Here is a 27,502-nt window from a genome sequence, read left to right as displayed (position 1 = left end):
GCTGGATTCGAACTCAGGAGCCTTTGCTCCGAAGTCTGGCACTGATGCTGCTACGCCACCAGCCAGCTCTAACTTTCTTGACCCTATGCCAATTTTCTTGTGGCACAGATAGTAATCCAGAGATTACCACCTTCTTGGTTCTGCTTTTTAATTTAGTCTCTAGCTGCTCAAATTTCCGAAGCAGAACCTTTCCTCATTCTACCTATGTCGTTGGTTCCCACATGGACCACGACAACTGGATCTTTCCCCTCCCACTGCAAATTCCTCTGCAGGTCAGACTCACTGCAATTCAGCCTTGTGCTGTGACATATTCCAACCTTTTTCAGGAAAACTATTGGGAGAAAGACTTCATGAAAGTTGTGTAAATGCTGCAGCCCTGATTTTGATGGCATTTTGCTGTTTAATGTACTGCTACTATTGTCTTTGTTATGACTCATGAATGCTCAACCTTCTGACAATAGATGAAAATGTTGTAAGTTTACCAAGATGTCTCTGACTGTTAATCATCTGTCCTCCAATTCTACACTCCATGAATCTTATTTCTTGAATTATCCATCAATTACTGTCTTAAATTCTGAATTCCTTATGGTGATTTCTTCATTGCACAGTGCAAGTTACCTTCCACAGCAAGCTGATTCTCTGAGTATGGAGGTTCACTTAAAATAGATTTGACTAATGCAAAAGTATTGCATGAATGCTGTGATACATTTTAAGTGTAGGCTGAAAGAAGAACATGTTTCTGGAATGAAATATTTTTAATAAACCACAGAAGACTTTAACTGAGTTGATTATTCATTCTGAAACTAACGTAAAAGAGTTTAACTCACAACAGTAAATATGATGCTGAAAACTTTTTAACATCAGGTGAAATCCCTCTTCGCTTCAATACAGAAGTATTCTCAATCTGATTCAAAGTACATTCATTATCAAACTTCCCCCAGACACCCACGAAACAAAGAAAACCTGTTCAAAGAAAAGCATCAAACTCCACCCTCCACACGCAAAAAAAACAGGCAAATGGCAAAAAAAATGCAAAACATCCAGAATATAAAACACCAACCCACAAAATCATCGAAGGAGTTCAGGCATGCTCAGTTCAGTTCAATCCAGAGCTGTGTTTGTTATCTGCAGACTGCCCGGATGAAAATTATATAAAATAGCAGCAAAAAAAGGAGCAACCAGAAACATTATTACATGAACTACAGAGTCCAATCCACAAACTGCATTGATTAAACCTTGCCCATCCTCCTAGAACATCAAGAGAGAGAGAAACCATTTGAATGCAGGGACTTTCCTCCAGGAGCACCAAGCTAGAGGGAGGGAGACAGAGAGATTGTCACATGTAGACACCTTCCCCTGGCAGCAGTGAGCGAGAGGCTGGTATATGGTGCTGAACACCTGCCCACTCGCCTTCCACTCTTGCCTCAATGTTTCAATTTTCTTCGATGCTTCAATCAGTGAGATCAGCAAGAAATGTTGATCCTGGGCTCGCACCCCAACCTCAGGGTTCTTGGTCTCAAGGTCACACACTTTGCTCAAAACCTTACTGAGCACCCTCGGAACAGCAAAGCACCAAAATGTAGATCACAGGCTCCAACAGTAGCGGAGCCACATTTGAAAGAAAAAAAAGACATAAAAGAAGTGAAGGAGTAGTTTCATGAACCATCTAATGGATGTTTCCCTTGGCTGCGTTGTTCGCTGGCACCATCTTTGTTACAGTGAAGATACAAGGTTAGCTCCGGGATGCAAACCACTGCCTCTGTCCTTTCTTTTCCTTAGATATAGAGTCACTGATATGGTTCCGACAAACGATATTGAACTATTTGGGAAGTTTGTTCATTGGACCAATGTTTCTGTACATCTGGCCTTGGGCCTGTTTATTTGTTCCAACAGTTTCAACTGATATTTCAGTTGCGTGTACAGAAGGCTTTGACAGCTGTTGGAGCCGTCACAGGCTCACTGAGTATTAGCTTTAGTGAATGTTTGTGAATGTCTGGCATTTACAAATAATTGAAATGTGTAAATAAACAAAAATAGTAAAATTAGAAACTATTTTATATTACAACTAAATAACATACCCATTTTAAAAGTATTGGAACTAAATGAAACAATATAAGCTCCACTTAACCCCTCTCCAGGCAATTGATTTTTCCCATTCATTGTATCATACAGCACGTAACCAAGCCCTTAAACCCAACTGGTGAATGTGGGCCACAAGTCCCATCTAATGTAGGCCCATTTCCGTTTCAGTCTCTGCCTTTTAAATATTGTTAATATACAGTGGTATGCAAAAGTTTGGGCACCCCAGTCAAAATTTCTGTTACTGTGAATAGCTAAGCGAGTAAAAGATGGCCTGATTTCCAAAAGGCATAAAGTTAAAGATGACACATTTCTTTAATATTTTAAGCAAGATTACTTTTTTATTTCCATCTTTTACAGTTTCAAAATAACAAAAAAGGAAAAGGGCCGGAAGCAAAAGTTTGGGCACCCTGCATAGTCAGTACTTAGTAACACCCCCTTTGGCAAGTATCACAGCTTGTAAACGCTTTTTGTAGCCAGCTAAGAGTCTTTCAGTTCTTGTTTGGGGAACTTTCTCCCATTCTTCCTTGTAAGAGGCTTCTAGTTCTGTGAGATTCTTGGGCCATCTTGCATGCACTGCTCTTTTGAGGTCTATCCACAGATTTTTGATGATGTTTAGGTCGGAGGACTGTGAGGGCCATGGCAAAACCTTCTGCTTGCACCTCTTGAGGTAGTTGTAGATTTTGAGGTGTGTTTAGAATCATTATCCTGTTGTAGAAGCCATCCTGTTTTCATCTTCAGCTTTTTTACAGATGGTGTGATGTTTGCTTCCAGAATTTGCTGGTATTTAATTGAATTCATTCTTCCCTCTACCAGTGAAATGTTCCCCATGCCGCTGGCTGCAACACAAGCCCAAAGCATGATCAATCCACCCCAGTGCTTAACAGTTGGAGAGGTGTTCTTTTCATGAAATTCTGCACCCTTTTTTCTCCAAACATACCTTTGCTCATTGCGACCATAAAGTTCTATTTTAACTTAATCAGTCCATAGGACTTGTTTCCAAAATGCATCAGGTTTGTTTAGATCTTCCTTTGCAAAATTTTGACGCTGAATTTTGTGGTGAGCACGCAGGAAAGGTTTTCTTCTGCTGACTCTTCCATGAAGGTCATATTTGTGCAGGTGTTGCTGCACAGTAGAACAGTGCACCGCCACTCCAGAGTCTGCTAAATCTTCCTGAAGGTCTTTTGCAATCAAACGGGGATTTTGATTTGCCCTTCTAGCAATCTTACGAGCAGTTCGCTCGGAAAGTTTTCTTGGTCTTCCAGACCTCATCTTGACCTCTACCGTTCCTGTTAACTGTCATTTCTTAATTACATTATGAACTGAGGAAACGGTGAACTGAAAACGCTTTGCTATCTTCTTATAGCCTTCTCCTGCTTTGTGGGCATCATTTATTTTAATTTTCAGAGTGCTAGGCAGCTGCTTAGAGGAGCCCATGGCTGCTGATTGTTGGGACAAGGTTTGAGGAGTCAGGGTGTTTATAAAGCTTTGAGATTTGCATCACCTGGCCTTTCCTAACGATGATTGTGAACAAGCCATAGCCCTAACAAGCTAATTAAGGTCTGAGACCTTGGTAAAAGTTATCTGAGAGCTCAAGTCTCTTGGGGTGCCCAAACCTTTACATGGTGCTCCTTTCCTTTTTTTCACTCTAAAATTGTACAAAACAAAAATAATACACTAATCTTGCCTGAAATGCTGAAAAGAATGTTTCATCTTTAACTTTATGACTTTTGGAGATCAGTTCATCTTCTACTCACTTAACTATTCACAGTAACAAAAATTTTGACCGGGGTGCCCAAACTTTTGCATGCCACTATATCTGCCCCAATTATTTCCTCTAGCAGCTCATTCCAGATGTGGACCAATTGTTGGGTTAAAAAGTCCCCCCTCAACCTAAATTTATTCAACTCTTGATTCCCCAACCCTGGGAAAAAGACTGCACACATACACCCTATCTATGCCCTTTATATTTATATACCTCTGTAATATTCTCCTAACCTCCAATTAATAAAGTCCCAACTCTCTCATAAAGTTCATTTGAAAGTGAATTCCTGTGCTTGAACCTGAGGCAGTACAGCTAGAGCAGTTTCCATTCTATTGATAAAGCTTGCTTTCTCTTGAATGCTTGTGCATCTCAAGTTTTTGTGCAAAGGTAGATGAGATGGGATAATTGGTATTTGAGGAATGAAGACAAATATAGCTCATTAATTTTCAATGGAGAAAATTATATTTAGAATATAATTATATTTGGAATTATAGTCTTTGTTTGGACTATAGATGACCTCCTATGATGGGTTTAAGAAAAGAAACTGTGATAGACATCCCTGTGCTCAACCTAACATGCACAATTTGGATTTCTATGCTGTTTTTGCCATTTAATCAACAATTGATATATTCTAAAGTCTGAGCATCAGTTTTCAGAGTACAATAGGGATTTATATTACTCCATAATAAGCAGGTTAAAGCCTGAAATTACAGGTATCTACATTATTTAGCTCTTTGCTTTGTCTGTTGGTATCTCAAAGATTTTGCCCGATATCCTCTATGTTATCTTGCTCTCATGATTTCCTCCTTATGTATCCACCAAGCTGTAAAGCCAATGGGCTAAACGAATTTCCACCAAACCTCCCATTTTCCAGTGAGAATTGGACCACATGTGCAAGACAGGCTAATTACTAGTTCATTTCCTAGATCTGTAACCCCATTTCATTCTTCCAGACTCAGATCTTTCTTTTCTGCTTGTGCATTCGAATGGCACTAGTCTTGCTGTGGTTCTGAAGAGTAGATGCTCCAAGCTAGTTTTTAATTATTAGGCTTTTGGCTATTTTTCAATCCCATCCTTCCTCCCTCACTCCCAGCTCTCTGTCTTTCATGCTAAATTATAACATTTCCATGCAACCATCAATCTACAACCTGTGGAACTATATGGGCAGAATTGTGGAAATGTTGCAAGTAGGTTGCTTCCTTTGGTATGTAAGTACAGAACAAGATGGGATGAGTGTAAGGTTAGACCTAAGTCATTCTGGGTATTGTGGACAATTGAAGCACATGGCATGGTGATCCTATTTATGCAGTGACTGATCATGGTTGATGTTCCAATGAGTGTGATGATCCCACTGAACTCCATTACCTTTTGTTCCATAACTTGAAAAAAAGCAATTGGACGATATATAAAGTAGCTATTTTGGATGATGTTCCAATATTAAGTTAGTAAAGTAGTAACAAAAGTCATGAATAATCAAGCTGTTATGTATAGGAAGGAATGTCAAAGTATATATGAATAAGGTTAGCTTACATTTGTGAATCATATGTTGGCTCTGTGCATTAAAAATACTTTGCTAGATTTTAAATAAGTTTCATGTGACTTCCCTTTAGAAACTGGGCTCCTTTCAAAAACTGGGTGTGCTGGGAAAAGATAATAATGATTGAAAAAGGTTCTAGAGCAAGTACAACTAAACTTACTTTCTTGCTCTGTGTAATTTAAAATCACAGTTATGTTTTTTTTCTGCTGGCTGATTTAGTGAGCAAGCTCTACACATTTTATTATGACAAGACTGTAGGAGTTCAATAGGAATCCCCCAGCCTAACCCCTTCATATCTTCCCCATCCCAACCCCATCATCTCTCCCCAATTTCTTTCCCCCTCTCTTTCACCCCTCCTTTCCCCACTCCCTCGCCCCACCTTTGCCTCCTCACCACCCGTACCTCCCCCACCCCTCCCTCTCCTACCTGTCTGTTCCCCGCCCCTTGCCCCCCCCATTTGCTGCCCCTCTCCTCATCTGACACTAAAAGCTGAGTGAAGAGCCAATAAAAATGGCATCTGCTGTTGACCTCCTGTGACGGCAGGTATAGGCTTTAAATAAATCAGTTTAATACTGGTAAGGTAGGACAGGTAATATGTAGCTAGATTATGCGGGAGCTGATATAAACTATTGCGATCTTTGGTCATTACACTTGTAGTAGGTATAGAGTGATAGAAAAGTACAGCAGTTTGGCCTATCTAGTCCGTGTGAAACCATTTAAACTACCTGCTCCAAGACCATAGCCCTCCATACCACTACTATCCATGTACTGTCAAAACTTTGCTTATATATTGAAATTGAGCTGGCATGCACCTCTTGTGCTGGCAGTCCACACTCTTACAACCTCTGAGTATCTGGAGCTGAAAGAACTGCATCTATGGAGCATGCAATCAAGAAGTGTAATATCTATATTTTTATTACTTTACGCGGGGCTGTGCTTTATTGACATTTATTGCCCTTCTGTTATTGATTTTGGGAAGATGATGAGTGACCTTAATAACAGCAGACCTTTTACTAGGATTTGTCCACATTGCACTTACATTGGGAGTTCATGGACTTGCATCCACCCTTAATGAAGGAATGACACAATGTACTTCAAAAATCAGTCTGCTGTCCGACATGTGGGAATCTTCAGATGGTGATGTCACCATGCATTCTTGCGAACAGGACATATTGGGGCAAATTTCCACATTGTCAGGTAGATCTTGGTGTTGTGATGATATCGGAACATCAGCTACATATGGATCTGGAAGCCAGGTCTTCAGTACTGTACAGCTGAGTGTTGTCTTCCCTGAGATCATTTGCTCCATCCAGTGTTCTCAGGTATTTTGTAATATTGTGTGGAACCACGTGCTGAAGAACCAATTATGGGAAGAGAATTTTAGATTTTCTTGAACAATGATATCAGAAAACATTTCAACATTAAAACATTATTTGTGGGTCATCTGCTATATGTGTAGACAAAACGTGCTTTGGAATTTGAGAAACATTGTCTGATGGAAGGTGAGACACATACTCGTCGCAGCAACATAACCTTCAATGGAACATGTTTGGTTTAACCATTGTTTCACAGCCCCTGTGAATGCACTGCAAGAGCCGTCAATGTTTATAAAACATTGGTTCTGTTTTTTTCCATGTTCAGCCTTGGACATTAATGAGATTAGCATGTGATTGCTTAGCAGCAGCTTCACAGGAATTAGTCAAGTCTTCAAGGCAAGATCGCACTTATAATGCATTTTCTTTAATTTTCATGAGATCATTAATTGATAGTATTAAACCTTTAATTTTGCAAACATTTGTTTCATACGCCTTTCAAATGCTTTTGATTAGATTAGCCATGGCTTTACCTTTAATTTCTCTTTTGCAAGCTCTGACTCCAGGGTCATTGGTGCTAGTTCCATGCTTTGATACACTCGTGTTGCGTGACTTGCAAATTAACTCTTCGTTTGCCCGCAACACTAGCATTATTCGATTCAATAAATGTAAGCAACGAACAAGCTGTCCATGCATCCACAGCGCCTAAACCAGATAAAACAAACAGCCTTTAATTCAAACGTTAGCAACTAGAATATTTCAGCACTTCAGTGAAACAAAGTGACAAACCCTTAAGGAAACACAACACAATTGAGCAATGGACGGGCAACGCTGACCATTGAAGACTGTGTTCAAACCTCAAACACACAGCATGAATCAACAGTAGGTCGCAGATCCACATGCTGCTCTTGTTTCTGACATGTTGTTCTCAGTGTAATTCTTTGCCGTAGACTGGTGTTCCTTTGGTATAACTTTTTTTTTGTTGACAATATGTAGTGGTTATTTGAAAACAAACCAAAACCACTGAGAGAGTAAGCCAGCATACTTGGCACTGTACTTCCAAATAACGAATTTCCAAATTGAAAAAGAGTATGTTAATCCTTCATTATGAAACCAGTAAAGCCAAACTATCTGCAGCAATTAAAAAAAACTAAATTAGCAACATAATGGACTTCTTAGTAGCATGGAAGCAATATCCGCGATATCGCTATTGCAATAGCATAATTAGCGTAACTAAGCATTCCAGTTAGTGATCTTGTCAGCTTTGAAGTTAGTGATCTAGTTAGCGGGCAACAAAAGAAATATTCCTGGCTGTCTGTAACTCTCAACTAGACTAAACTGAATTAACTAAGCATAAGTGCATAACTATACTTATTTGGATTTATCAACCCACATGACAGATGATCATAATAAACAGAAAGAAAATAGATACATGATTCCTGTATACTCTATCTAGGCCTTTCAATATTCAATAAGATCCTCCCTCATTCTTCCAAACTCCAGTGAGTACAGGCCCAGAGAAATCAAACATTCCTCTTGTGTTAACCCTTTCATTCCTGGAATAATTCTTATGAACATCCTTTGGACCCTCTCTAAGTCCAGCACATCTTTTCTTAGAACTGCTGACAATACTCCAAATGCAGTTTAACCTATGCATTGTAAAGTTTCAGCATTACATCTTCCAACTCAACATATAAGTTAACTTTTAGGGAATCCTGCACGAGGACTCACAAGTCCTTTGCAACTCCAGTTTTAGAATTTTCTCCCCATTTAGGCCTTTATATACATCAATTAGTTGATTGGTTCTCATTACAAAAACACATTTGTGATGTAGGAAGAGAGTCTCGTTGCTGATTGGTTGCATGGCAAACTCTGTGTGTTGTCTGGAATTTTGCCCGCATTTGCTTATATATATGAAATTGAGGTCTACAGGTATGTTTATGGAATTGTTTACTGAAAACTGTGCTTCTAAGAATTCTCTGCCATGCTGTGTGTTTGCTTGTGCCATGACTTTCACTGATAGCCAGTTGAATTTGTGCCCCTCTTGATCGTCATGGGTAGAGAAGAGGGAGAGTTTGTTCTGCTGCTTGACATTCATGGAACCTTGTGGATAGTTTTCTCACAGTTTGGCCGATGTAATATTTGCTAGTGTCCCCGCATTGCATTTTGTAGACCACATTGGTCTTGTGTAATAGCCTGGTTTGTTCTTTAGGTCTGCAGAATACTCTCCTCAATGTTGCTGTTGGTTTATGTGCAACTGAAATTTTATCGTCTTGGAGCAGTCATTTCCAAAGTATTTCAATTGTGTGGAAGGACAACCCGTTTGATTGCTTCTTAGTTGGTGCTTTGTTGACCTCGTAGAGGTATTTATATGAAGTTATGTGGATATCTGTTTTATGCGAATACTTTGAAGAGCTGTTTCTCCTTTATCCCTTAGCTTTGCCATGCTGCGATGTGTCTCTGCTCTTGGCGCAAAGTTTTGTTCAGCTCGTTTTGTGTGCACTTGGATGGATACTGTGCTTCAAAGTTCCAAGGCGCACTTATTATCCAAGAATGTATAAATTATACAACCTTGAGATTTGTTGCTTTTAGGCAGTCTCAAATCAAGGAACCCAAAAGCACCCAATTAAAAAAACATAAGACCAAAACCTAGTTGTGGTAAACCATATATATATGTTGTAACTGGGTTACCTGTCTGGACACGCCCCTCTGCTGACTGCTCCTGTGGCTCCTCCCACAGACCCCTGCATAAAGGCGATTGTGCCACTGCTCCTCCCCTCAGTCCAGGGCAGATACTCAGCATGGTCGAGGTCACATTTTACTGCTAATAAAAGCCTTTCAGTATTTACTCTACTTCCAGTCTTTTGGAGTAATTGAGAGTGCATCACTAGTGCCCACAGAGAAAAAGAAAAAAGGACACAAAATAAATCATATAATCAAAAAAAGCGAGCTACAACAGCAACATTTTGAACCAAAATGTGTCCTTAGATCCAAATCCCTGAACAGCCCAGAGTAAGCCCAAAGCCTCTGCATTTAGTTCATCATATTAGCAGGCAAATTGCTGGAAAGTTCACAGACACAAAGCACAGCAGCCTGGGGCAGTCTCACAGCATTTGCATTCTGGGCTGTCATTTAAATTGTCTGAACCTCACACTAGAACCTAGGCCTTGCTGCCAGTGAATCGCTCTGGGCTTAGATTTCATCGCTGAAGGAGCAATTCCCGACCTTTCCAAATCAACTCAGCATCCAGAGTGATCTAACCTTGTCCAACTCTTGATACCCTGCCTTTCCAGTCTATATGGGCCTGCTTTCAGATTGTACCTCACATTAGGACCTGGGCCTTGCCCTGGTGAGTTGCTCCAGGGCTTGAATATGTCACCAGTCAGTTTGCTTCAGATATGGATTTGGCTGCCAAAGAAGCTGTTCTCAACCACACCAATTCCATTCGGTGTTTAGAGTGATCCACTCTTGTACCTAGGTTAGTTGGTCAGGTACTCCTCTTTCCCATCTTCTCCCCTCCGAATTGTTCACTCCAACTAGCATGACTCCAACTCCATTCAAGTCTGTAGATCAAGAGTGCTACAAGAGGTGCATGTATGATCTCCGGAAAGCCATCTCAAGGGCGAAATGGAGTGGACTAGACTGGCATCAACAAAGGATGCTCAACACCTGTGGCAGAGTTTGAACGCCGTAAACTCCTAGAAAGTTAAATCTTGTGACACAGGAGACAGCAGAGCTTCGCTTCCAGATGAGTTCAATGCCTTCTATTTTTGCTTTGACCATCAGAATAAGGAGGAGCCATCCGGCACCCCAATGTGTCCTGGTGATCTTTTTGTCTTAGTATTTGAAGTTAATGTGCCTTCAAGAGAGTGACTCCAAGGAAAGCATCCAGACCGGATGGATTGCCTGGCCAGGTACTGAAGACCTGTGCTGACCAACTGGTGGGATGTTTACAGTTATCTTCAACCTCTCGCTCTGGCAGTGTGTGATACACACTTGCTTCAAGAAGGCTTCATACCAGTGCCCAAGAAGAGCGAGGGAACCTGCCTTAATGACTGTCGCCCAGTGGCACTTACATCCACAGTGAAGAAATTTTTTGAGTGGCTGGTGTTGAAATATATCAGTTCCTGTCTGTGTGATGACTTGGATGTGCTCCAATTTGCCTTACCGGAGCAACAGGTCAGTGGCATATGCCATCTCATTGGCTCCACACAACCCTGGGACATCTGGACAGCAAAGATGCATACATCAGCATGCTCTTCATTGATTACAGCTCAGCATTTAATACCTCCATCCCTGCAAAACTAATCAGTAAATTTCAAGACCTGGGCCTCAATACCCCCTTTGCACAGTTGGATCCTGGATTTCCTCACTTGCAGACTCCAGTTAGCCTGGATTGGCAAAAACATCTCCTCCATAATCTCTATCAGCACAGGTGCACCACAGGGATGTGTGCTTAGTCCCCTGCTGCACTCGCTTTACACCTATGACTTTGTGGTTAAGTACAGCTTCAACACCATGTACAAGTTTGCTTATGACATTACTGTTGCGCTGTATCAAAGGTGGTGATGAGTCAGTGTCCAGGAGGATGATTGAAATTTTGGCCAAGTGGTGTAATAGCAACAACCTCTCACTCAATGTCAGCAACACCAAGGAATTGAATATATACCAGGAGAGGGAAACCAGAGACTATAGATGTATAGTGGAAATTATTCTAACTGGTTGTATTATGGCCTGGTATGGGAACACCAATGCGCTTGTAATGGAAAATCTTACAAAAGTTAGTGGGTTTGGTCCAGTACATCACAGGTAAAGCCTTCCCAACCATTGAGCATATCTACATGAAGGTTGCTGTAGAAAAGCAGCATTCATCATCAAAGTTCCTCACCACCCAGGCCATGCTCTTTTCGCGCTGTTGCTATCAGGTAGAAGCCTGAGGACTGGCACCACCAGGTACAAGAACAGTTACTACCCCCCAACCGTCAAGTTCTCAAACAAAACGGGATAACTACACTTATTCTATTTATGGTGTTCCCACAACCGATGGTCTCACTTTAAGGACTTTTTATCTTCTTATTTCATGCTCTCATTATTTTTTACTATTTATTTATAATTGCATTTGCACAGTTTGTTGATCATTGCTCCTGTTTACAGTTACTGTTCTATAGATTTGCTAAGCATGCCTGCAGGAAAAAGAATCTCAGGGTTGTATGTGATGACATGTATGTACTCATAAATTTTACTTTGACTTCGACTCAGTAAAAGTTTTCATAGAAACATAGAAATCTATAGCACATTACAGGCCCTTTGGCCCACAATGTTGTGTTGACCATGTAATCTACTCTAGAAACTGCCTAGAATTTTCCTACAGCATAGCCTTCTATTTTACTAAGCTCAATGTACCTGTCTAAATGTCTCTTAAAAGACACTATTGTATCTGCCTCTACCACTGTCATTGGCTGTGCATTCTATGCACCTACCACACCCTGCGAGAAAAACTTACCTTTGACATCCCACTTGTACTTACTTCCAAGCACCTTAAAACTATGCCCCCTCACCTTAGCCATTTCAGCCCAGAGAAAAAGCCTTGAGCTATCCACATGATCAATGCCTCCCATCTATGAGATTTTCGGCCTCCTGGATGATCCTGAGTATATCCAGCTCCAGCTCCAGTTCCTTGACTTCATCGGTTAGGAGCTGATGTGGAGTCCACTTCCTGCAGATGTAGGTACCATGAAATCCTACATTTCCTGAGGAGCATTCCACTGTCTGATCTACCATCCTCCCAGCACTTGTTATACTTCTAACTTCTCAAGCTTAAGTTCTAGCTTGCGCCTGTTTTCGCTCAAGCCTGTTGAGCCCAAGGCTGGCCACTTCAACAAGGTCCACTCCAACAGTGGCCACTCTTCTTGCACGTTTGTATTGAGCCCTGCCAAGTTGTCCTGTGGGGATGTGCTTTATTCTGATTGTTGAAAGTTGCTTCCGTTGTGATTGGTTAGTTTAGAAGCTGCAGCTGCTTTTCCCACTGAATAGATGCCTGGTGTCCAGTTTCAAATAGTCTGGATATATAAAATAGCACATGGAAGGAGCTTGCTCTCTTCTTCCTTTATTTAAAGCAAGGATGCGCATGATGATTGAGAAGGAATACTCTACGTACACTTTTAACTAAGTATGTTTGAGGAATGTACGTCTGTTTGTTGAATATTCATCTTTGTATTGTCTGTAACTTGGGGAACATGAATGTTTGGTGGAATTTTTTACTATTTCTAAATAAATGATTGATATACCTATTCGCAGAAAGTACTTTCTGTATCTCTTGCCAGACCCACGAACGTGATTGAATGTTACACAAGTCCCGAAGAGATTACGACCATTGTAGCCTACCGAAAAGTTCCGGAAGGCCCAAAGCTATTTTTGAACCTCATGGTGCCTCACCATTTCGCAGTGATTGTAAACCGCTGAAAAACCTTCTACAGGTATGCAGTGGAGAGCATCCTAACATGCTGCATCACCATGTGCTACAGAAGTTGCACTGCAGCCGATGGGAGGCATCTATATTGGGTGGTTAACACTGCCCAATGCATTACCGGCGCCAGCCTACCTGTAGGGTAATGGTATTGTTGGAAACGTACAGAATTCACAACCACAGACATTGAGTTAGGGTTCCACTATAAGTGGGGGGAGGGGGGGCGTGTCTGCTGTGATGACGTAATTACATAAGGAATTTTTATTGCGCTTTGTGTTCAGTTTTTTTGGTTTTCAATAGATGAGTTGCTCTGGATTTCCCTAAACATAAAACACCTCCAGCATTTTATTTGTGAAAATCTGCATTGGTGAGCCCAATGCTCTAGGACAATTCCAGAGTTATTGAACATGTTAGCCAACATAGTTGCTTTGAAACTGCTGGAGGTATGGAAGCAAAATGTCATCGTTTGGTTTGTACAAGTGATACTGTGAGAAATCTCCGTAGACGACACCAAATTCTACTATCTGGTAGTATTGCTCTGTAATTCCACGGCTGCAACAGTGGTCAGTCTACTAGAACACCCGCCTGAACACAATAAATACTGGTCGCTTAAAACTCACCTTTTACAGACTTATCTGAGTGTCAAACAGTCACTCTCCTTGCCCAGCCTTGGCAATACTAAGCCGTCAGAGCTAATGGACTACATGCTGTCTCTCCTGGGAAATCACCATCCTTGTTTTATTTTTAAAGAACTCTTTGAGGCAGAAAATCCCTGATCAAGTTCCCATAGCCCTTGCTAATACACCTATGAAGGACTATAGGGAGCTTGCTAAAATGGCCGATATTCTACACTCAGCTAGATAGCAGTGCAACACTCCTCCTGCTTTTTGTGCCTCAATAAGCCTGATCAGCAAGGACCCCAACATGAGGACGGCCATGGCTGCAAAACAGGTGACACCGGGGCCTGTGATTTTACCATGCTCACTTTGGTATTAACACTAGGAAGTGCTGACCCGCTTGCAGCTTTGACAGTGCCAGCACATTGGGACATCAGAGGTCTGTGAACACCATGGGTTCCAGCTGTCAGGGTTGTTCACTGTTCACGACAGACATCCTTTCATGGCGACGCTTCCTGTGTGACACGGGTGCTCAAGTGAGTGTGCTGCCAGCATCACCTATTGATGTGAAGGCAAAGAGTGACTAAACCTTGCTGGAGGCCACCAACGGCAGCAGAATCCAAACCAAAAGGACACAGCGGGTGATGCTCTGCTTCATGGGTGACGTTACACATGAGGCTTTGTCATGGCTAAAGTGGCTAGACCTCTACAGGTTTCCTGTGTGCCCAAGGATTTTAAGAACTGCTGGCTTGTGGATGTCAAGGACTTTGTGTCATTACCCTGCCCCCCAGTAAGTTCCCCACAACAACTGTCAAGCACGTGCACCACTGCATGTGAGTCTACTCGACTGCTGGGTGAAAACTCAAACCTCACCAAGCCCACATTCCCCACTACAGTCTCAAAACATGGGATCAAGCACCACATTTCTACAACTGGCCCACCAGTCCATGCCTGCATGCGTAGTCTGGACCTAGAAAAGCTGGCGGCTGCGAAGGCTGGGTTGCTAACGTGAAAAGACTTGGCATTGTACAGATGCTGGTCAAAAAGCCCCTGGGCTTTCCCCTCCATATGGTCCCTAAACCGGATGGTGGTTGCTGCCCTTGTGGTGATTCCCTGTGCCTTAAAGAGGCCAGGACCCCCAATCATTACCCAGTCCCACACATCCAGGACTTTATGGCACGTTTAGCCAGAAAGTTAATTTTTCCAAAGTCGATCTCATTAGGGGCTACCATCAGGTCCCTGTGTGCTTGGAGGATGATTTTGGAGGACATTCTCAAAAAGGCCTTGATAACCCCATTTGGTCTCTTTGATTTTCTGCACGTGCCATTTGGGCTGAAAAATGCTGTGCAGACTTTCCAACGGCTGATCTAATCTGTATTAAAAGACAAATTTTCTTTTTGTTTACTTAGGTGACATGCTTGTCACCAGTGCATTCAAATCCGAACACATATTTCATCTCCGCACACTTTTCGAGCATTTAAGCCAACACGGGTTGATTATTAACATCACAACTGCCAGTTTGGGTTTCAAGCACTGACTTTCTCGGCCATTGCATTTCCGCAGAAGGTGTGAAACCCTCCCACCAAAAGTTATTATGGATTTCTCACCATGAATTTCTATCACCGCTTCATTCCACGAGTTGCTGAACTTATGATTCCCCTGTCTAGTGCACTTAAAGGCATTACCCAAAATCATGTGCTTGACTGGTCAGTGGACATGAACAGGGCTTTTGATGACGCTAAACAAACTCTTTCCAGTGTGACCCTACTGGTTCACCCACTCCACAGCACACCTGTTACCATTACAGAAGGTAAGAACGAATAGAGAATGAACAATGGGTCTCAAATAGAAAATAAGTCGTTAAAGGTACTTATTGGAATTGGGAAGGGTCATCATAAATTTATATCAGAATCATGTTTGACAAATTTGTGTTTTTTAAGGGTCAGATGAGCAGAATGGATAAGGACAAACCTGTTGATGTGATATATTTGAATGCTGGAGAGGTCTTTGATAAGGTGTTATACAAGTTACTGAGTAATCAGAGCCCATGTGATTTAAGTGATATACTGGTGAGAATTGAGATTTGGTTATTGAACAGAATCCAGGCTTAAACATTAATGAGTATTTTTCGATTGTGAGATAGCTGTATCAGAGATTGGCTCTTGCATCACAACTATTCATGACCTGTATCAACGATTTAGATGAAGAGGCTAAATGTAATCTATCCAAATTTTCCATTAGTGTAAAGCTAGCACCTCCCAGGTGCTATGGTCAAGGATGTCTCGGAGCAGTAAGGGTGAGCAGCAATTGCGCCAATGAGATCGGTAAAAAAAAAATGGGAAGCAGTCCTGTGCAGTGAATATTGGGAGTTAGGGAAGAGGCTGAAGAGCAGGGCCTCTAGGATAGTAATTTCTGGGTTACTCCCTGTGTGCTACGTGCTAGCTAGGGCAGGAATAGGATGGCAGTACAGATGAATAGGATGGCAGTACAGTGGCTGAAGATCTGGTGCAGGAGGCAGTGTTTCAGATTTCTGGACCATTGGGATCTCTTCTGGGGAAGATAATGACCTGTAAACAAAGGACGAGCTCCACCTGAACCCGAGAGGAACCAATATCCTTGTGGGCAGGTTTGCTAGAGCTGTTGGGGAGGGTTTAATCTAATTTGGCAGGGAAGTGGGAACCAATGTGGTAGGGTTGAGGATGGAGCGTTTTGGAATACAGGTAGATGCTGTGTGCAGTGAGACTGTGAGAAAGGACAGGCAGATGATACAGCAAAATGGCAGTCACTGGGATGAATTGAACTGCAACATGGCAAAATTGAAAGGGTGATGAATACAGGACTGAAGGTGTATTATTTGAATGCATACAGTAAACGGAATGAGGTAGATGATCTTGAAGCACAGTTAGAGGTTAGCAGGTATGACATTGTAGGCATCACTGTGTTGTGGCTGAAAGAAGATTGTACTTGGGGGCTTAATTTCGAAGATACACATTGTATCGAAAGGACAGGTAGGTAGCCAGAGGTGGTAGTGTGGCTTTGTTGGTAAAAAAATGAAGTCAAATCCTTAGAAAGAGGTGACATAGGATCAGAAGATATAGAATCCTTGTGGGTAGAGTTAAGAAATTGCAAGGGTAAAAAGACCCTGATGGAACTATATACAGGTCTCCAAACAGTAGCCAGAATGTGAGATATAAATTACAATGAGAGAGAGAAAAGGCATGTAAAAAGGGGAATGTTATGATAGTCATGGGGATTTCAATATGCAGATAGAATGGAAAAATCAGGTTGATGCTGGATCTTAAGAGGGGTATTTGTAGACTGCCTACGAAGTGGTTTTTTTTAGAGCAGCTTGTGGTTGAGAACACTAGGGAAAAGACAATTCTAGATTGATGTTGTGTAATGAACCAATTAGGGAGCTTAAGGTAAAAGAACCAGTGATCATAATATGATAGAATTTGCCATGTTTTTTGAGATGAAGATAAAATCAGATATATGTTTTACACTGGAGTAAAGGGAATTAAAGGAGCATGAGAAAAGAACTAGCTAAAGTTGATTGGAAGAGGACACTGTCAGGGATGTCGACAGAACAGCATTGGCTGGAGTTTCTGGGTACAATTCAGAAGGCACAGGATAGATACATCCCAAAGATGAAGAAGTATTCTAAAGGGAGGATGAGGCAACAGTGGCTGACAAGTGAAGTCAAAGGCAGCATAAAAGTAAAAGAGAGGGTATATAATATATCATAAATTAGTAGGAAGTTACTAGATTGTGAAGTTTTAAAAAACCAGCAGAAGGCAACTGAAAAAGTCATAAGAGAGAAAAGATAAAATATGAAGGTAAGCCAGCCAATAATAAAAGAGGATACCCAAAGTCTTTTGGATATATAAAGAGTAAAAGAGAGATGAGAGTGTATATCAGACTGCTGGAAAATGATACTGGAGAGGTAGTAATGAGGGAGAAAGAAATGGAAAACAAACTAAGTAAGTATTTTGTATCAGTCTTCACTGTGGAAACCATCAGTAGTATGTTAGAAATTCAAAGGTGTTAGGGAGCAGAAGTGGGTGTAGTTGCTATTCTTAAGGATAAGGTAGTTGGGAAGCCGAAAGGTCTGAAGATGGGTAAGCCAGCTGGACCAGATGGACTACACCTCATGGCTATGAAAGAGGTAGCTGAAGAGAATTGTAGGGGTATTAGTAATGATCGTATAAGAATCATTAGATTCTGGAATGGTTACGGAAGATTGAAAAATTACAAATGTGACTCCACTCTCTAAGGAGGGAGGCAGAAGAAAGGGAATTATATGCCGGTTAGCCTGATCTCAGTGGTTGGGAAGATATTTAAATCCATTATTAAAGAAGAGGTTTTTGGTACTTGGAGGCATGTGATAAAATGGCCAAAGTCTGCAGGGTTTCCTTAAGGGGAAATCTTGCCTGACAAATCTGTTAAAGTTCTTTGAGGAAATAACAGGCAGGAGAGACAACGAAGAGTAGGTGGATGTGTTTACTTGGATATTCAGAAGTCCTTTGACAAGATGCCGCACATGATACAGCTTAACAAGATAAAAGCCCTATGGTATTATAGGAAAGATACTAGCATGGGTAAAGATTGGCTGACTGGCAGGAGACAACTGCCAGGCTGTGGAGACCAAGTCATTGAGAATATGTAAAGCGGAGGTTGATAGATTCTTGATTAGTCAGAACATCAAAAGTTACATAAGGAAGGTAAGAGAATGGGTTTGTGAGGGATAATAAATCAACCATGGTGGAATGGCAGAGCAGACTCAGAAGGTTGAATGGTCTAAGTCTTATGGTCTTATTATCATCAGGAATCTAAGGCTAAGGAAATGTGCGAATTGAATTATAATATGGAAATAGAAAAGTGGGCTGGGACTGATTTTAAGCAGTGAGAAATTGGAAGACTTGATGTACAAAGAAACCTAGGTGTCATTGTATAGTGTACGTTTATACAGGTACAGTAAATATTTAGAAAAGCAAATGTTCTGAAGAATTTCATTGAAATAGCCAGTACGAATCTTGTCTTTCTACAAATTATGTGAAACTGCGTTTTGAATATAATTTTTTGAATTTCTGACCGCCCTACCTAAAATAAGATATATTGTCATAGAGGCAGCGCAATGAAAATTTACCAAATTAATTCCTGGGATGTTGATGTTTATCCATTGAGGAATGATGAAACAGACTAGACCTGTACTCCAGAGTTAGAAGATGTGATCAAGATGAAATGTTTAAATATTCTTGGGGTTTGATATGGTATGTATGGAGTTGATGTTTCCACTGTCTAGGTTGTGGTGGAAGAATGCATCAGCAATTCAAAATTAGGACTTGGTAGTTCAAAATCACGTTTTTTTCACTCGGGGACCAGTGAATCTGTGCAATTTTCCACCCTAGAGAACAGAGTATGTCATTGAATATGGTCAAGACAGATTGAGTTTTGGATATTACGGGAATCTGGGATGAGTGCAAGAAAGTGTCACTGAGTTAGTAAATAGACTGTGTTCTTATGGAAATAAAGAGCAGATGTGAGTGGCTGAATGGCTCTATCATTCTGTTTCTTGGGTTCTTATGTGTATTTATATGATGCTGAAAGTAACGTAAAAATGCAGCCCTTGTTACTGAATTAAAGGCTGGACTTGGCACTTTGTAGTGAAAATAATTTTTTTTTGATGTGTATTCAGTTACATGTTTTTCATGTTCTCTTTGGCAGCACCTCCTCTTCTGCTTATGCAATCCCTGACATCCTAATGGAGTTGAAATGAATTGACTTTATTACTTCAATCCTTCATGTACATGTATAGCAGGACAGTCAATGTATCATAGAAATACAATTGTATCAGCATGAATTAATCAGTTTAATGACCTGGTGGAAGAAGCTGTCCTGGAGCCTGTTGGTTCTGGCTTTTATGCTGTGGTACCATTTCCTGGATGGCAGCAACTGGAACAGTTTGTGGTTAGGGTGAGTCGGTTCCCCAATGATCTTTCGGGCCCATTTTGCACACTTATATGTGTAAATGTCTTAGATAGTGGGAAGTTCACATCTACAGATGCGCTGGGCTGTCCGCACCACTCAATGCAGAGTCCTGTGATTGAGGGAAGTACAGTTCCCATACCAGGCAGTGATGCAGCCAGTCAGGATGCTCTCAATTGTGCCCCTGTAGAAAGCTCTTAGGATTTGGGGACCCATACCAAATTTCTTCAACCGTCTGAGGTGAAAGATACGCTGTTGTGCTTTTCTCATCACACAGCCGGTATGTACAGACCACATGAGATCCTCGGTGATATGTGTGCCGAGGAACTTAAAGCTGTTTACCCTCTCAACCCTAGATCCATTGTTGTCAATAGGGGTTTGCCATTCTCCAGTCCTCCTGTAGTCCACGACCAGCTCCTTTGTTTTTGCGACTTTGAGGGAGAGATTGTTTTCTTGTCACCACTGTGTCAGGTTGATGACTTCTTCTCTGTTGGCTGCCTCATTATTATTTGAGGTTAGGTCAATCAGTGTAGTTTTGTCAGCAAATTAAGGTGCTAGCTGCGTATTGTTGCAGGAAACTAATATTATTGTTCACATCTTGGGTCATTGATTGCAACTATGACTACAGTGATTCACTAAAAGTTTTGTTTACAAAACAAACATGGTAAACTTTGAAGTTTTTTGGAAAACCGAATTTTAATTGTGGGCATTGGTGTAGTTGCCCAGAGCCTATTCTGATGGGTTGTGTGATTTTACTCTCTTTGGCAGTATATTTCACAAGAAGAAGTGAAGCTCCTTTCTTCAAGGTTGTGTAAAGTTTTTGATGATGCTGACACTGTTGCTTAAAAAAATACTGAGTTGTGGACAAGCCATTAAGTAAAAACAGTAGAGAATTTATTCACACTTTGATGGTTATTGTGCTTTAAATACAATGGCAACATCTAGTACACCTTCTACCAGGCGATTGAGTCATTATTATGGGGTATGGAATGAATATAATATATTTAGCCTTATATTCCGGCTTATGGTAAGTAGAAAATGCTGAGAAAGTATTTATTTTTAAATGATTTTTCCTTTTAAATGTCTTCAATTGTAGAAACATTTCACTTGAGTATAAAATTGAATGATGGGATTTGTAATCAATAACATATTTCTTAACTTATTTACAGATCCTTTTGGGACGTTGGATCCTTTTGGAACCAGCGCCTTTGGGAGTGGAGGTTTTGCTGACTTCACCCAGATGTCGAAGGTAAAATATAGTTTGAACCATTATTCCCCTTCCTGAAGTCTACAATCAATACTTTGGATCTCCTGGCTCAGTCTCTCAGTGGTTTTGGTTTGTTTTAAAGTAACCGCTAAAAAAATAGTTATACCCAACGAACACCAGTCTGAGGCAGAGGATTGCCTTGGACATGCTGGCAAAACTTGATCAGCTTGCTGCAAGTAAACTACTTTTTGTTGATTCATGCTGTGTATTTGCGATTTGAATACAGTTTTGAACCATTGGGGACCATTGCTTGATCATGGTGTTTGCCTGAGGGTTCGTCACTTTGTTTTATTTAAGTGCTGAAATATTCTGGTTGCCAATATTTCAATTGAAGGCTGTCAAGTTTGTGGTTAGTTAGTTGATTAGTTTAGTCTACTGGAGGGCGGTTGAGCCATAGACAGTATTTATTTTGTTGACTGCTAATTGGGACATTATTGGAACACTAGATTACTGTGGATGCATGGACAGTTTATTGAATGAAATATTGCAGGTGATGCAGATGAACAAAGAGTTAGCTAGAGAAAGTAACATGAGTGTATCAAAATTATGCCAATCACCCTGCAGTTGGGGCTTACAAAAGAGAAAAGATGAAGCGAAGGCTAATCTAATTGAAAGTCTTTAAAAGGAATATGAAACAAGTGTGAACAAAATTGAAGATTAAATATTATTAATTATTTAATGATCTTATAAAGATGAAAGAAAATGTCTTACAAGTGCGATCTTGTATTGAGGACTTGACTAACCTCTGTAAAACTGTTGCTAAACAATATCCCATGCTGATCTCATTAATTCCCAAGGCCAAACAAGAAAAAAAAGAACTATTGTTTTACAAGTATTGATGGCTATAGTAGTGTGTTGATAGGTGATGTGAAACAATGGTTGAATCAAGCATGTTATATGGAAGGTCATGTTGCTTCAACAAGTGAATATGTGTCTCACATTCTATAAGACAAAGTTTTTCAAATTCCAAGGCATGTTTTGACTATGCATATAGCAGAGGACCCACAAGATCATGTAGACCCAATTGACAGTGTATGAAATGTCAGTGCTCAATGTTCCGCTGCAGGCAGAGCATCTTCTGTAACTAATACCTCCTCTACCCACATTAAAACAGAGGCTGGTTTAGCTGTATTATTGAAGGGCAAACATGTCATGGAGGAACAAGAGGAACAATTGATCACTGTGGAGCTACAGAGTAGGAAAGAACAGCTTAAACTGTAGGAAGAAATTCCATAGAATATGTTTGGTTCAACCATTGTTTCACATCTCTTGATGAAACATTGGTTCAATATCTGTCCTGATCACCTCTGGTTCTTTTCTGAATCTGGTTATGACTCCAATCAGTGAGCTAGTATGATCTGGTCCCTGTAGAAACTGAGTATTAAGTGATATCCTCTGAGACGTCGCTCCACAGTCAAACACAACACGAAATTTCCCTTTTCTGTAGTGATAAACACCATGATCTGGAATCCAATGTATGCTTCCCCTCACAGAACAGACAACCTCTTTTGGCTGATGAGACCATTTCCCTTCCCTTAGTTCCAGGTTCAGTTTTAGCTTTACTTCTCACAGTGGCTACAGTAGTTGCAAAGTTAATTCCTCTAGCCTTCGAACAAAATTGTGACTTTGTTTTGTTCGTACCTTTACTTAAAGCAGGTGATGGAGCATGCTGTATATTCCCAAACACTGAGTGTGTCACAATCCTTAGTTGCCTTTCAATAAAATCAGCAAGGTCGGTGAAAGTAATCTTATCGTTGTGCCTTTCTTGCAATTCACAGAGCACTATTCTTTATTCATCCCTATTCTTTACGACAGTCAACATATTAGCAGGCATGTCCATGATATGCAAGTACTACACTTCGTTCACAGCATTGCAACAGCCTTTCAGAAAAAGTGTAGTCTTGAGATTTAACTTGTACCCAAAACAAAACCTTTTGCATGTAAGGGGATGCAGTTTTCTGTTCAAATACAAAATGTTCCTGTAGCTTTCACATATCCTTTCTTAGGATCAACATGTTGGCAATTTCTGACAAGTTTTCTACGGCAACCTCTGGTGTACTGTTCAAGGAAATAGAGGCAGTCGCTATAGTTGACTTAAACACCATTTTCAAAAGCCCTCATGAATGCATGATATTGCAGTGGATCTCCATCAAAGATTTGTGTCTCTCTTTTAGAGAAAGATGAAATGTATTACTATTATACAATAAGGTTGTTACTTAATTTTGCTTCCTCGTAATATCAGTAGTTCTACTTTGACTTTTGTCATTTAAAATAAAAGTGTTTCCATGCTGTAAGTGATTGTCCCTATGAGCCCTTTGAGCTGTTAGATGTGACATAGGTTCAGAGTGCCTCATTAGAACATGCTGAGAGAGTAAACACCCTGAACTACCACTTGAGGGTCTTGTTCATGTTTCACAGGCACTGAGGAATGAGTAAATCAGCATTGACTTTGGGTAGTTTTGTATTTCTTTGTGCCTTTTCAGTATCGCAACTCAGACCATAGGACTGTTCTGCTCGTGCACTTTGAGCACTTGCCATGCTTGAAGCCCTTGGCACATTAACTTGTGGCATATTTCTTTCTCCAACTTAAACTGTTCCTACCTTTTCCATAGCTAATCCAAGAGGAACAGCTCTTGCTCTCCAGTGCATGTTTTTCCTTCAATAATTGCAGGAAACATCTTTCATACAAGATGTCCAGTGGCAAGCATCCCAGCATACTTCATATCACTCTAATGAAAAGGGTGCAGTATTAGAACAGGCCGTGGAAGAATCAGACACAGCCACGTGTAGTGACCTGGCATCTAATGACCTTGCGGGGGCTGGAAGTCATGACTGTAAACTTCCCATAGTTCCAGTATAAGTGAAGTCTAAGAAGAATAACAAAACAGTGGTTACTTATGCTTTTCTAGGTCAAGGAAGTACAGCAATATTCTACACATGGGCTTTCATGAACAAGCTCAACCTGACAGGAAAAAGAACATGCATTCTCTTATGCACCAAGAGAAGATTATGAGTAGCTATATCGTTTTAGGATTGGAAGTGGCTGGCTTAGATATTGAAAACTACTATGAACTGCCTAACCCTAACATCTATACCCAGGGAAGTATACCTGTCCACAAAAGGAATATTCCTCGTCAGAGGGATCTCCAGGAATGGTCTCACCTGAAGCATATTTATTTGCCAGAGATTGAGTTGCTGACAGGAACAAATGTGCCTAAGATATTGGAGCCATTGCAGGTGATGGACCCTATATAATCAGAACTATGCTGAGTTGGACTGTTTAAAAGGAGACTATGGTGGTGGAAGAGACTATACTTGGTCAGAGCCGACAGTTAACAAGATTTCTGTTTTGAACTTGGATGAATTTTGGCAGCAGCAATTCAAGACAGATTTCCCTGAATGCAGTCAACCTGGTTTGTCAAGGGGAGATCACAAGTTTATGGAGCTGGTTGCAAATTCTGCAGAACTTGTGGATGGCCACTACCAGCTTAGTTTACCTCTGAGAAAGCAGGATATTAACATGCCAATTAATAGGCAGTTTGCTGAATAGTGTGCTGTAAATCTAAGGAAGAGGTTTAAGAAGAAAGTCATTTCACACTGACCATACAGATTTTATGAAAGATGCCATCTCCAAAGGTTATGCTGAAAAAATGCCAGCAAAGGATCTGAACAAAGTGATGGGAAGGTCTGGTATATTCCACATCATGGTGTTTATCTGTGGAGTGGTATTTCAGGGAATATAACTTAATGCTCTGATTTTACAGGGACCAGTTCTTACTGGCTTACTAAATGGAGTCATAACTAAATTCAGAAAAGAACCAGTGGTGATCATGGCAGACATTGAATCAATGTTAAATAGGTTAAAGTATCAGCTGAAGATGCAGATCTGCTGAGGTTTCTCTGGTGGCCTGATGGTGACCTCAGCCAAGATATGGTGGACTGTGAAATGGTGGTACATCTCTGGAGCAGCTTCATCACTGAGCTGCGCCAACTTCGCTCTTACAAAATGAACAGAAGAAAGTGAAGAACAGTTCAGTTGTGAGATGGTGGATAAGGTTTTGCATTATTTCTATGTTGATGACTGCCTTGTGTCAGTGTCCTCCGAGGAAGAAGCAGTGGCCATCTATCATGACCTTGAATCCATTTGTGCTAGAGGCGGCTTTCGACTTACAAAGTGGAGAAGGAACAGACAAAGTGTACTAACTGTGATACCAGAAGAGCAAAGGGTGAAGGTCATGAAGGATTTACCTTCAGTAGAGAGAGTACTGGGTGTGCAATGGTGCATTCAGTCTGATACTTTCAGGTTTAAGTTTAAGATCACGATCCAGAATAGACCACTCACCAAAAGGTGATTCTTTAAGAATCTTGAGTCAGATAGTGTTAATCTGCTAAGAAGATCCTACAAGATCTATGTAAGAAAAGGCTTGGCTGGGATGACACTAGACCAACAGCAGTTGCTCATGAGTTGACAAGCTAAGTGGAAGAACTCTGCCTGCCAGTTGGAAGACTGCAAGGTTGTTAGATGTTTGAAACCCCTGGATTTTGGAGAAGTTACTGCTGCACAGTTACACCGCTTTAAGGACACAAGCGAAGATGGCCGTGGAGTAGTGTTGCACAACACACATGCTCATGTGCACAGTGCTTTTATCATGGGGAAAAACTAGGGTAGCTACGATGAAGTCAGTTTCCATCCCTCATATTGAGCTCAACACTGCTATGATGGCAAGCTGTATGGACACGTTACAGAGGAAGGAGTTGCATGAGCAGCTTCAAGACTTAGTGTATTGGACTGATAGTACTTCTGTGCTGAATGAAGTATACCAAGAATGAAACTTCCAGTTTCTGGATCTTCGTTGACAGGGTTTCAGAAATTCTTAAATTCTCACAAGCATCTCAATGGAGGTATATAAACACTTCAAGCAATCCAGCAGATGTGGCCTCTAGAGGGTTGAAGGTTAAAGCATTCCTGTAGAATGGGACATGAGTATCAGGGCCTTAGTATCTTCTTCAGCCTGGAAGGCAGTGGTTTGTGAATCCTGATTGTTCTGGAATGTATTGCAGATTGAGAAGGAGGTGGACTTGGTAATATGTATAATCCATTACTTCTCGTCTTGAGTCCGTTTGAGGAAGACAGCACCTGGATTCTTAGATTTAAGAACCTGCTCTTGTTTCTTAATGGGAAGAAGTAGTATTGAACATTGCTCTTGTTTCTTTGTGGGAAGAGGAAGCATTGAACATTGCTCTTGCTCAGTCTGACTTGGATGCAGAACAACAAGAGTATTCTTTGGAGAGAGGAATTGAAAGTCAAAGGTCAGATTGACTGAGGTTACCTGTCAGTGGATGAGCTCAGAAGGGCTGAAATGGAGATCATAGGGTTTTGCCAAAGAAAGAGATTTCCAGATGAATTCTTAAGTTTGCAAAGGGGAGAAAGTGTGAAAGGGAACAATCATATTTTCAAGCTTAATCCAGTACTTGAAGACGGTGTCTTGAGGGTTGGTGGACTTGTTAAGGCAGCCGTGCCTGAAGAGTCTAAACATCCTTCTATACTGGCAAAAGATTTTCATATCTCAGACTTCATTCAGAGGCATGTACATTAAGAAGTGGGACATGGTGGCCGTAGCTTCATGTTATCCAGGTTGTGTCAAAGATACTGTTAAAGTTCAGCTATTTGAAGAATCCTGTCTAAGTTTGTCAATGGTTGCGCTCAACTCTAAGATGCCAGCACCTGGCAGATGTACTTCTGGAGAGGATCTCTCCAGATGAACCTCCATTTACACATGTTGGAGTGGACAACTATGGACCTTTTGAGGTGAAGTGCAGAAGGAATACAGTGAAGAGATTTGGGGTCAGATTTACCTGTCCAGCTATTTGTGCTGTTCACACTGAAATGGCATCCTCTTTAGACACAGATTTCTTAGTTAATGCACTTTGAATCTTTATGGCAAGATGAGGACAGGTACATGAACTGTGTTCTGCTAATGTGACAAACTTTGCTCGAGCTAGAAGTGAGTTGCGAGAAGCTGTTCAGAAGTGGAATCATTCATGGATCAGTGATATTCTCCTTTGAAAAGTAATTAAGTGGATTTTTAATGCCCTGGCTGGTTCACATCATGGAGGAACATGGGAGAGTTTGATCAGGCCTGTGTGGATGGTCCTCAGTTCCAATATGAAGGTACAGAATCTTGATGAAAAGGGATTCCACAAAGTCCTTTGTGAAGTAGAGGCTATTCTCAATGGTCATCTAATTACTAAGGCATCCTCCGATCCCAATGATTTGGAAGCACTAATACCCAACTATCTGTTGCTTCTGAAAACCTCATCATCCTTACCTCCAGGAAAGTTCCAAAAGGTAGACATTTATGCTCATTGTAGATGGAAGCAGCTGCAATACATGTCAAACTTGTTTTAGAAAGGTAGGTCAAGGAGTATTTACCATTGTTACAGGAATGTCAGAAATGGTCAGGTATAAAACA

The 27,502-nt window shown here is 40.9% G+C and overlaps 1 protein-coding gene across 10 annotated transcripts in view; it reads left to right on the top strand.

Moving 5' to 3' along the window:
* eps15l1a (epidermal growth factor receptor pathway substrate 15-like 1a) overlaps nucleotides 1-27,502 on the top strand; it is a 475,482-nt gene that overhangs the window by 274,819 nt on the left and 173,161 nt on the right. For all 10 annotated transcript variants that reach the window (XM_072244311.1, XM_072244309.1, XM_072244310.1 and 7 more), the window contains one exon: nucleotides 20,932-21,011. In XM_072244311.1, coding sequence (XP_072100412.1) covers nucleotides 20,932-21,011 — 80 coding nt within the window. The remainder of the gene's footprint in view (nucleotides 1-20,931; nucleotides 21,012-27,502) is intronic.

The sequence above is a fragment of the Mobula birostris genome, chromosome 26, assembly GCF_030028105.1.
Source record: "Mobula birostris isolate sMobBir1 chromosome 26, sMobBir1.hap1, whole genome shotgun sequence".
NCBI classification, from domain to species: Eukaryota; Metazoa; Chordata; class Chondrichthyes; order Myliobatiformes; family Myliobatidae; genus Mobula; species Mobula birostris.
Note: the sequence above shows the minus strand (reverse complement) of the source record. Positions and strands in the feature narration are given on the sequence as shown.